The sequence below is a fragment of the Anopheles coustani genome, chromosome 2, assembly GCF_943734705.1.
Source record: "Anopheles coustani chromosome 2, idAnoCousDA_361_x.2, whole genome shotgun sequence".
In the NCBI taxonomy this organism is placed as follows: Eukaryota; Metazoa; Arthropoda; class Insecta; order Diptera; family Culicidae; genus Anopheles; species Anopheles coustani.
The window spans coordinates 40,178,099-40,190,244 of NC_071289.1; the positions used below are offsets into that span (position 1 = coordinate 40,178,099).

Genomic DNA, 12,146 nt, shown 5'->3' on the forward strand with positions numbered 1-12,146 from the left:
CTTCGCGCAATCTGTACTTCAAATACATGTTGTGTTTGTGTCTGTCAATTATTTAGTTGGTCATCAAGCACCCCAGAAGAGGCTAGCATACTTTTATCAAAAATGGTTGGTTTTATTCTAATCTAACAAACTAACGCAAATCAGCGAGATAATAATGCCTGCTATACCTTTCTATACATTGTTTACAGTTAGAATATTAACCAGAAAACACATCAACGCCGTAACAACTGTTTCAATTGTCTAATGTTACGCTGATCTATCACAGATAGTTTCCTAGACAGAACGAGAACAAAAGGCTACAATGCAACGCAACGTGAGGCCTGCATAAAGTGTGCCGATCCTTTATTTGCTCAGGTACTTGGCGGCCCAATCTGTCCGTCCGGTGTGATCATTCCCGGTTCCGACGTACGCCAATACTCCTGCAACAGGGAAAAGGGTTAAAATGATGCCGGGTGCGTGACTGTTGTGTGGCGTTCAAAAGATGAGCGCCGTACTCACCACCCTCCGGTACCCATTGCTTCTTTTCGCCCGCGTTTTTCGGCGCTATATCGTCCCAGGGGAACAGCTTGAAGGATGCATTAATGCCGGTAAACTCGTTGCTGCCCAGATTGCTGTGGGATACCCATGCAAGCATTAATCCTTCCGGCGTGCATAGTTAAGAAGTAAATTCCATATACCATACCCATTGTTGGAAACGAAGATCTGCTGCGGGTTTTTCCTCCGCGGCGCAACGTTTGCACTTGAGTGCGACGGTTTCGCCGCCGAGTTATCGAAAATATCCGCCATCGTTCCGCCAGCACCGACGTTCTTCGTACTTCCCTTTGCAAATGGAACCGTGTTCGGGTACTTGGAGGTGGTCGTGTCCTTGCTGAACGACATGGTGCCAAATAGGTCCTCCAGTTTGAAGTCGTTCGTGGTTTTCTTGTTGGTCGCTTTAACTCGGCTCCTGGAATTGTTATTTACGTCCTTAATTTATCAATTTGCAACTTTCATGGAAAATTAATTACTAGATTTTAAATTTCTCCTTCATTAGTTTCTTGATACATCCAACAAACTTCTGATAGATTGTGATTGAAACAATGAATTTCTGAGTAATGAAACTGTTTTAAAACAATATGGCTCGTAGGTAATGGCTCCTAGGTAATTAATAAGGAAGTTTTTCAGTCCCGTTTTCAATCGTTTTTGTTTTTGTAACACACTTTAATATTTGGATAAAATACTTGTTTGGAACCATGTTTAACGTTTGGAAAAACACATTTGAAAACAATTCCAATTCGATCTATTTTTGCTGTAAGCCAAGCTACTGGAAAGATGTAGAGGTACCTCAAAAAACAAACAAACTCAATAAAAAAGGTCATCAAATATACTAAAAAGTATTCATTTACGAATTGAAAAATTCTTCACAATTGACAAAGTCATAACGTGTTATAGAGAGCGTGCAAAATAAAAGCAATAAAGCAATGTTTTCTAGAACTAAGCAATTATCATGGAGATTCTTATTTAATGTTTATCTCTTTTGTGATTTTGAAAATGGGAAAAAAGATATTCAACGACACAGATATATTAATGGTAAGCAAGGATTCGAATCTCCAAAGAATCAATGAGTACATGAAAGATCTGCTAGTTGGCACAATGATTCAAACGCACATCAGGGGTTTTCAATAGAAAGCAATAAATATTCGCGATGATTTAAATGTTAATCTCTCGCTCATAAGGAAAATATACACGATTACTCAATATATACATTCCAATAAAAACACATTTTCTCACATTCACAAAGAATTAACTTTTGGTTGGTTTAGCTACAACAAAGCAAGTGTTCATTGATTTGCTAACGACAACAGGACGTCTCACTTTATATGGCTTAAAAGTCTGTTCAATCATACATGTTGCTACAGTAATTTCTAGATGTCTAGCTTATGTACGAGAATAAACCTAAAACATACCCCAGAATGTCCTCTAGCGCATCGTCCTCAAAGCTGCCACCCTGCTGGTTCGTGGGCTCCCAGCTTTTGCTGAAGTGGCCATGAATCGCGCGGTTCATTGTCCCATTGCGGTTCCGATACAGCTTCAGGTCTTCGTCCGTCTTCCGCGACATCAGCATCGGTTGCTTCGAGAACGCATTGTACACCTTGCCATCCTGAGCAAAACCGTCGCGAAACATTCCACTCCCACCGGTGCGCCCCGTACCACCCAGCGCACCATCGCTACCACCCCCGACACTGGCGGCACTGGTGCCCGTTTTCCCCGTCGGGACCGAGTTTTTCTTGTGCAGGTAAAAGCCACTTCCGAAGAAGCTCGAATCGTCACTGTCTAGCACCGGAAGGACCCGCGCCACGCCTGGCTTCGAAGCACCCTGCTGATGATGGTAGTCGGGGTTTCGTGTCACGAAGATATCGTTCACCTTTTCCTTCCGCCCGCTGGCCACCCCCACCGGTACTACCGGCAACTCCGTCGCACCCCGTTCGGCCACGCTCACTATCGCGGGTTTGATGATGGAGTAGCTGACCACCGATCCGACCCCGTTCGTGTTCGTGGTGTGACCAACGTCGGTCCCCTGGGCAACACTGTTCGGCTCGGTTGCCACGATCGGCTTGCTGAAAGGAGCTACTCCATCGCTCCGGAATTGTCTGCCCTGCGCCGGAACGCCGAGGCCCGCGTTGTAGCTGTTGAGCATCTCGTTCAGCACACTGTAGTTGATGCCACTCTGGAACCGTGTTGCTTTACCCCCGCCGTCAGTGGCGTAGGGTGCTTGCGACTGCTGGGACGTCACGTTGGACGGTACCTCGGATACGCGCGACAGGCTCAGCATCGAGTTCAGCTCGTTCAGCTCGCTGTTGCTGATCGGTTTGTAGTTGCCATTGCTCGCATCGGCGTCCCGCGGGTGCTTGGCGTTGGGAGCCAGCTCCATGATGGACAGTCGCCCGTTGGAACCGTTCGCAAATGCCGGCTGATTATGCTGGGATAACGTGTTAGTTGTGGACGCACCGTTCGTCGTATGATGCGCCGACGTGCGGGACTTTGTCGAGCCGAAGTACGGGTACTTCATTGATTGCTGCGCAGTTGGTCGCTTTTCCGGGTCCCACTGGAGCTGATCCTCCAACAATTGAATGCCGGCGGTGCTGGCACGTGTCACCAGGGTTGCTAGGGGAATCCTTGGGCACTCCGGAAATCGAAACTGGATCGTTGCGGCCAGCTTATGGCCCTCCGCCCAGTCCGTCTGTAAGCAAGTTCGAATTGTTTGGTACAGACGCCATTCTCAACAATACGGATGGTTCCAAACATACCTTGTCGGGCGTGCCCAAGACGGAGCATATCTTAAACAGTTGGTCGACCTCGCTGGAACCGGGAAACAATGGCCGAAACGTGTACAGCTCCGCCATGATGCATCCCACCGCCCAAAGATCTATGGAACTACCGTACCTAGTTGAGTGTAGAAGTACTTCCGGAGCACGATACCTAAGTTATGGAAAAACAGAAGAGCAGAAATGTTCGCAGACACAAATAAAAACCGATCAAGTAAGAATCACGTAGTTTAAAATTAGAATTTAATTTTTTTCTATGAATTTTCAAGAAGAACAACTTGTTTTCGTTCTAAACTACACCATTGAAAACGGTTTTTGAAAAGCATCTCCTTCGAAACTGTTCAAATAGTTTCTAATTCTGACGAGTAATTATTATTATTTTTGTTGACTGTTTTGATATTAATCATATACATCTCCAAACACAGGAGGGAGAAAATTTGAACTTCTTTTGTTAATTTTTTTTTTTTCACTTAATGCCGATTTTATCCGTTGTTATAGAAATGTGAGCGAGACATTTAAAACAAAAATACAGCAAATTTCTTGCTGCCGTTCATGAATGTTTAACTATTAAATACAACTTTCTATTCTAATAATCTGAACTAGGAAACAGAAAATTTTAAAAATAAATAAAAACAATAATGAAACAATACCCACACACCGTAAAATACGATTTGAATGCAGAACAAATATTTGAAACATTGATTTACCTAAATTCAATTTCAGTTTCATTATAGTAACATTTATACATTTTAAATTAATTTCAAATTTGCTGGAGCAATAACCAAGTACCTCAAAACACTTTGTTGACTATTGTTATTGCTTATTATTACTTTCCTATTGTTCAATTCACAAAAGATGTTTAGTTTTAAACAGTCCAGGCGTTTCCTGCCCATTTTATTCATCATCATCTCCATGAAAAAGATAACATGTTGTTCACCAGACAAAAGGTAATTTAGTTTCTTTGAGAGCAAACCATAAACAAAATTAATATTACAGGTTTTTACCCTATCTGGTACTTCAAAAGATAGATTAACATGAAATTTTCTTCATTTTTACATTTCATGCGTCATTCCCAAATAGTGGTCTTTACACAGAATATCGTATTACACAGCCCTCGGCATCACGAAGGCTATCATGTCTTAACCGTCCGAAAATAATAGTATAACCTATAAGGAAACTATGTTTTGACACTGATCACGCAACACGCAATATGTTTGATCCCACTATCTTACTCGCCAGGTTGGGGTACAATAGAACCCTCACGCCAACAATGCCCGTACGCTCATGAATAAATCAACCAACGACAGCTTGCTATTAGCGCACGCCACCTCCGGTCATGCTTACCATCGCGTCGAAACGTAATCCGTATACGGCGGACGGGAGCGTATCTCCCGCGCGAGCCCAAAGTCGGCTATTTTTACCGTTTCCGGTCCACTGCAGAGCACGTTCTCCGGCTTCAGGTCCCGGTGGAAAAAGCCGTGCCGATGCATGAACGCCAGACCGGTGAGAATCTGCTGCAGTATCAGTCTTATCGTCGCCTCCGGGAAGTGGGTATCGCGATCCTTGATCAGCTGGTAGAGATTCTCCTGCATGTACTCGAACACGAAGTACAGGACATCGTTCTCCCGTATCACCTCCTTCAGCTTCACTACGTTGGCATGGGAGAGCTTTTTCAACGACTGCAAAGCAAAGTAGACCCCCGATTAGCCATCCCGACGATGGAGTGGGGAAGGGGAGAAGAGTCCATGGGACCACAAGCGTTACACTACCTTCACCTCCCGAAGACTCATGGCTTCCTCCCAGGAGTAGTATTTCCGCTTCATGCGCTTGATGGCGACCTTTTCACCGGTGTCCTTGCGCTGGCCAAGGACGACGGTACCGTACGTACCATCCCCGAGCTGGCTGAGCGTTAGGTATCGATTCATAGTTCGGCCGTGCCTTCGCCTCTCGTTTCAGTCTCGTTTGGTCGCCGGTACCGGCAAACGTTACATTCCAGATGCCTACTCGGAGGACTTTGTTTTGACCGCAATGCACTGACAGCGTAACACGGACACCACTGCTGGCGCTGTTGTCATTTTCTATTCCTTCCGTTCCGTTGTTTACCTCTCCGGTGCACTTCCGGTGCATAAAAATTTCAGTTCACTAGCACACCACCGTCCACCGTCTTCGTTGATGCGTGGCACTCGGGCAAACTTCTCATCGACCGTGATTCCATGCCAGCTGGTCATTATTCTTAAACATTTTATGCACTTCCAGTTTGACTTCGCCCGAGGCCACGAGACGCTGAACGACCAGGGCGTTCTCTTTTTTTTTCTTCTCCAACTCAATAGACAAACACTCCTTCTTTCACCACAGACGTATAACAAATTCTTGTGGCTCGCAGGTACTCAAGAGCAACTCGCAATAGCTAGATGGACATGTCTTGAACTGAATTATTGATTGATTAGTTATAAATGGGGAAATGATAAAGGCAAAACGCAGTTTATAGACACTTTTGCCTTGACATCGCTTGTACTGGTCTACTGAATATTGACCGCTTACAGCTTTCTTACTTTTTATGAAGGAAATTTTTGTTGGATTTGGTTCAAAGTTATTTATTTTTTAATACTTAGTTATATGACAATCTTTCCGCTTATCATAATGCTTGCTTGAAGATTGTAGCTTATTAGAGACTTATTAGAAATTAGAGGGATTGTAGTTTGAATACAAAATGCATGACAAACCTGTCGCCATATGGCGAGTAATAATAACCTAACCATAATCAATAATATGCTACCGTAGAAGCACCATACTTGGCGCGGGTCCAAACTTGGCGCACTTTCTAATATTTTCTTCGATATTAGACTATTTCCAAAACATTTCAGCCTAAAATATGTAGTCAAATATTTGTTTATGTTTGTACAATACTTCCGCATCAAAACATGTGATTGATTTTTGGTTATTGAATGTAAATTTAATTAAATGAAAAATTCCATCCTACAAGTGCGCCATTTTTTACCCGCGTTAGCAACGCTGCTAAGGAGTGGGTTCAACTGTTTCCAATAATTTAAAGGCAAAACAAATATTATCAATGTTTTTTTTAACCGAAACTGTTAAAATGTAAGTATTTTCACTGAATCGTGGTTAGATTCGGTGCTTTTTGAGATATTTATGCTAATTTGAAGCGACAACATTTTGCGCCAAGTTTGGCTCACAGTGTTCCTAATTATTCTCCGTGGAGAATATGAATGTTTGCGCTGCTAGATATTTTTGAATCATAGAAGGCTTTGATGAATGAAGATTATAAAAGCTAGGGAAGAGATAGTTTCATTTGCGCGAGATAAGCCAAAGTCCGCGGCAAAAAAAGCCAATTTGATTTTTTAATTGCTGTTCAAATGTGTTTCTATTGTTTTAAGTTGACTTTTGAATAAAATTGTTGAATGTCATGAACCTACATCCAATTTGTTTTGAGTGCGCCAAGTTAGGAACACATCGCGCCAAATAAGGAACATTGAAAAAATCGTGCGCCAAGTTAGGAACATAATGTACCACACAAAGAGTTTCTGAAACATGAAGAAATATTAATTTAAGAGTTTCTCACTTATTTTTCTTATATTCTATGGTAGTTAGGCCAGCACTGTGCAAAAAATGGTATGATTTGACCGAACATTGCTTTTGTTATTAATTTTTTTATGCAGAATTTCCTTAACTGCGCCAAATATGGTACATCTACGGTACCCTTGAAATCATTCATCTGAAACAACCAACATGAAAGTGAAACATGCTACCTCCCCTAACCGGAACGGAAATTGAAGGACTTTGGTAAATAGAAAGCCGATCAGTTCGATCGAGCGAACAGGGGATAATGACATTTGCGATTGTAATTAGAATGACAAAGACTAACCCAAAACGGTATAAATATTACCTATACAGTCACGAACACTTGCGAGAAGTTTTGTTTTGATTATGTAGGAAAATTTTGTAATTTATTCTGCAATGCTCATGACGTGCAAATTAACCAAAGGCAAATTCATCCAATTTAAAAATTGTATACCAAGTTTATACATGGTTCATTTGAAAATTGAAAAATTAGTAGTAAAGAAAAGTCAAAACCTGATGGCACGTAAATTGAGTTGAAAAAAGGGTACATTGTTAACATGTATTTTAGATTTAATTTAATTGAATAACCACTCAAACTAAAAATGTAGATGCAAAGATGGGAAAAATGTAGATAATAAAACATATTTTAAGAAGTCTGAAACTACCATACCATAATGATTATAAAGATTATAAATCAAAACGAACCTGGAGCTTTGATGTTTCTATTAAACCATACTACTGACGGCCAGTTAAGATTCCTCAGTGTGGGAATCATAAGAATAACTGAAAATCTGATAAGACTTACAAAAATTTACTTTCTTGATGTTTTAGTTATGGCTTCATTCTGTAGGCGATGAAAATATTTAATAAATAAATAAAAACTGGTAACCATACTTTAACATACTCTTTTATATAGCGTGTAATAAACACGCTGAAGAAACAAACAATTTAACGAAAATTACCGATGAGGTAACATGATTCGTATTAACAAAGTCAACATAATTGCTACCATTTAAACTGTAACTTTAACCGATTAACCTACAAAGTCCAAGCATCGATCTAAATCGAGCTAAACTTTCTTTGGCGTGTGTATGGAGACGCACGTACTTGCGCCTTCAGTGTCGCCGAACTTTTCACGCAAATTAGCGTCGCCGAAACGGAAAAAGTTGACCGCCACGACGCTCTGCCCTCCCTCCGATCGCGAGCACTCGCAAGTTTTTCCTGCGTCGGCGTCTGATGGCGTCAAAGGGAATCGACACCAACGTCAACGTGATAAAAACAAGAACAAGAGCTTCCAAGACCACGGCTACGTTTCCTTCGGGGGTCCGTAGCGCCGTATGGCAGGAGCGTTGAACGAATTCGAGTTCTTGTTTGACCTCGTTTTTCGTTTCCCCGCCGAGTAAAACAGTTTTTCCCTAGCACTGCCCTTTTCCGATCTCGCCACTCCCTTCCCATCGCTGCAACGCCCATACTGTGCCACCTGCACGTTCGCATGAAAGGAACAAAACCCCGACGAAATTAAGGACTCACGATACTCGGGGGTAGTTGTTATTGCTGCCCTGGCGTAAGCGTGCCCACCGTGCCCGTTTGCTTCGAGGGAAATTTAAAAAAAAGTAAGAAAAAGACCATGACGCCTTCCGCGGAAGGTAAATACGCACTGAGTAAAATTGATTGCGAGCGAAAGTAAGGCGAAATGTAACACGGCTTGCAATATGATCCAGCGGAACGAGGCCAGCAAGTCAGCGAACCGTTTCGATTTCGAGCTCAACACAGGCATTCACATTTCACTGTCGCGTAGATTTGCCATTGATGCAAACAATCGGCTAACGTTGGTCACTTTAATGCACATTTTTGTGATCAATATTACATTTCTCATCCATTTACCTCTAACCTCAACATAGAGCCATAGGAAGCTCACACAATTTATTCACAATCAACACAATTAAATGCTCACGTATATACAATTACTCGGGACAAGGTTTTCCGTTAACCACTTGCTTATATTCTCTTGTTTGACATTTTTTAATATTCAAATACTTTAAATTTCACTTTATCAACTGCACCTCCACGCAAGAGTTTTATATCCAGTATTCGGAACTATACGCACTGCTCCCTAGAACGCCACCGTATGGGACCGAATCGACCACCATTGAAGACCGAACTCTGCGAACGGGCCACAAGAACACAGACCCGTCGGCCATCGTAGTCAGTTCGTGTATGTTTACCCGTCGTCCGGGCAACCGTTGCTCATCGCAGGACCAATCAAACTTTAGTCTCGGCCAGCTGTCGTTAAAACCTACCCAAAGCTGAGCTGAAACGTCCAGCACAAACGGCGTGCTAGGGTGTGGAGGTTCTTTCAAAGTTTGTACTAAACGCTATCCTTCGATGCACCCGACAGAAATTAGAAGGTCCTTCCGGTCGTTTGCGGTCCGATTGAACCACGATCGACTGTCCAAAAAATCTTAACTAAATCGGCGCATGCGTGTGACGTGACAGTGACGAGTGAGAAATAAAAATCTCATCACCTGCGTCCAACACCTGATAGAACTTTAGCTCACCAGACCAGACATTACGGTATATTTGGCGCTTCACTGCTGCAAGTTTACAGTTCAGATTGAAATCTAACGTTTTCGGAAGTCACAACAAATAACTGAAATTACGATTGTACTGAAAACAGTAAAATGTTAAACCGAGTTATAAAATAATGAATTGTGCTGCACCGACGTAAAAACTTTGAAAAGTTTGTTTTCTATTTGATAAACAACAGCTAGACGATTCGAAATTATTTCTTCTTAGATCGAACTGATAGACTCCATGATATTAGATAACTTAAAAGCCGCAACAAAAGAAATAATAAAGTTTGCGGAGGAACTCTGCAGCTTTGGTTTTTGTTAGGCGACAGATATTTGTGTTACTGCCTCAATTCCTCAAAACATACTTTTCTTGATCATGTATGAGACACACATGCAATTACGATGTTTTATTTAAAGCAGAATTTGGGGTATCCATAAAAGTAAGCATGAAATGAGGCTTCATGTTGTTAACCAAAATGTCGTACAACTATTTGATCACCGCTACCATAATACAAATATTGAAAACTCGTAGACATTATGGAATTGTAAATCTTGTTGTATGAGCTAATGTATCCTAGCTTGAAATTCGAAATGTTAATCATATCAAAGAATCACAAGATGACAATCCATGTTGTTTAGGCAACTAACTCGAGAATCAATTTATTATTTATGGCATACGTATCCTTTCACAAAAATGTATTTTTCTTCCTCTGAATTTACTAATACGAAACATAAGAATTTGAACAGTTTTTTATTTGGGCTGTGGTAGTGAAGTGTCAACTTTTTATGGTCATATGAATAGAAGCATGCGCTTATGGACAGCAAGTTAAAGCTACTTTTACGGTTTATCTTCATTTTGGGATCTCAAGGTCACGTTTACCCAATATTGGCGACAAAGACACACCTACAGCATAAACAAGCTTTCCCACGAAAACAAGTTTCAGCGCTGCTCCCGAATCCAACCGCGGCGCGGATCGTTAAGAATTCTCGCAAAAATGAAGGTGCCCCGGACAAATTCACCTTTTCGACACTATAAAGGAATGCCGAATGCAACTGGGGCACATTGACACTAAATAGAGATTTTTTTCTATATTTATTTAGTGAAAATAATGTATATACCACTGTGTAAATATTAAAACATAAAAATAACAAAATAAAATATTTATAACTTTTGCCTTCTCTTTAAACTCAACTGGACCACTGTTTGTGCTGTGTGAAGTAATGGACAAAAGAGATCAATAAACTGAGACAGATCAAGTAATAAAAGCAAATATTCAGGAAAGGTTTCATTTGCGAGAAAGTAGATCCATGGCGTCAAGGTCGTCTGGAGGCTCGAGCTAAGAATACATAAATAGTCTGGTCACTATATAAACCGTGCCAAGCCTCCCAAAACAGCACATCAACTCGAAATTCCTAGCTGGAAGCATTGACGAAAAGTATCTTTCTCAAAACACCAAACACAAGACAAATCCCCTGCGGTTGCCAGTTGGGAAAAATGGCGTTCAAAGTAAGAAAAAATACAATTTTAATGACTTGCGGTGTTCCTAACAAAATCAACATATTTCTAGTTCGTGCTCCTGGCCACTTTGGTCGCTGCTGCCAGCGCTGGTCTGCTTCCGGCTGCTCACCATGGCATTGCCACGTCGCACTCCACCATCCAGCATCATGCTGCCCCCGCCGTCCACCACGTCGGAGCCATCCACGCCGCCCCGGCTGTGTACCATCACCAGCCCACCATCGTCAAGACCATCGCTCAGCCCACGATCCTGAAGTCCTATGGACATCATGATGACCACTACGAGCACCATGCTCCGGCCAACTACGACTTCTCGTACTCCGTCCATGACGAGCACACCGGAGACATCAAGAGCCAGCACGAGACGCGCCACGGAGATGAGGTCCATGGCCAGTACTCGCTGTTGGACTCCGACGGCCACCACCGCGTCGTCGACTACCACGCCAACCACCACTCCGGATTCAACGCCGTCGTCCGTCGTGAACCCACTGGAGTGAAGATCGCCCAGCCAGTGCACAAGGTGATCGCTCAGCCCATCCATGTCTCCAGCTACGCCCATGCTCCGGTAGCTCACGCCACCATCCAGCATCATCATGCTGCCCCGATCGCCCACCATGTTGCCCCGATCGCCCACCATGTTGCCCCCATCGCTCATCATGTTGCTCCGATCGCCCACCATGTTGCCCCGATCGCACATCATGCCGCTCCGATCGCGCACTCTTCCTCCAGCATCGTCCATGGAGCCAGCCATCTGAGCCATCATCATTACTAAGCAGCGTTATGGAACGGTTCTAGTGTAGCGTGTTTATAGTGCAAACATTAGTTAAGAAATAGAAGCATCAATGATATAAAAAAATCGCCCAGTTGTTCTTGAAATCGGAAAATCAAATCCATCACGGTCCCATTGGCCTCCGTTGTTTCACAAGTTTATAACAAACTCTCTTTTTCGGTAGTCTTTTGCAGTCCTGCGCTCACACGTTTCATACTCATTTCTTGTGTTGAACTTATTGTTTCATGCTGTCCATCTGGTGTAGTTTAACCTAACCAAACACTTCGATCTCTTACACCAGGGGTCGGCAAAGTCCGGCCCGCGGGCCAAATCCGGCCCGCCAACTGATTTTATCCGGCCCGTAAGAAAATTTTAGTGGTTCATACAAAAACCCCAATTCAACT

The 12,146-nt window shown here is 42.7% G+C and overlaps 2 protein-coding genes across 2 annotated transcripts; one reads left to right on the forward strand and one right to left on the reverse strand.

Moving 5' to 3' along the window:
• Positions 1-171: 171 nt before the first annotated feature.
• LOC131267292 (protein kinase shaggy) lies at positions 172-5,230 on the reverse strand. The gene is made up of 7 exons (XM_058270135.1): positions 5,075-5,230; positions 4,650-4,984; positions 3,288-3,459; positions 1,947-3,220; positions 683-946; positions 499-611; positions 172-419 (listed from the first exon to the last, which is right to left on the reverse strand). Exons 1-7 carry the CDS (start codon positions 5,228-5,230, stop codon positions 343-345), a joined length of 2,391 nt encoding a protein of 796 aa, XP_058126118.1. The 3' UTR covers positions 172-342.
• Positions 5,231-10,952: 5,722 nt separating this feature from the next.
• Positions 10,953-11,745, forward strand: LOC131267313 (pupal cuticle protein Edg-84A-like). The gene is made up of 2 exons (XM_058270162.1): positions 10,953-10,964; positions 11,026-11,745. Exons 1-2 carry the CDS (start codon positions 10,953-10,955, stop codon positions 11,743-11,745), a joined length of 732 nt encoding a protein of 243 aa, XP_058126145.1.
• Positions 11,746-12,146: the final 401 nt, after the last annotated feature.

Excerpts from the sequence above, each read along its gene's own strand:
- LOC131267292 (XM_058270135.1), bottom strand. The coding sequence starts at position 5,230 with ATGAATCGATACCTAACGCTCAGCCAGCTCGGGGATGGTACGTACGGT. Across the intron at positions 4,985-5,074 it reads TGAGTCTTCGGGAGGTGAAG|TCGTTGAAAAAGCTCTCCCA; the intron begins GTAGTGTAACGC and ends TTTGCTTTGCAG. Across the intron at positions 612-682 it reads ATCTTCGTTTCCAACAATGG|CAATCTGGGCAGCAACGAGT; the intron begins GTATGGTATATG and ends GGTATCCCACAG.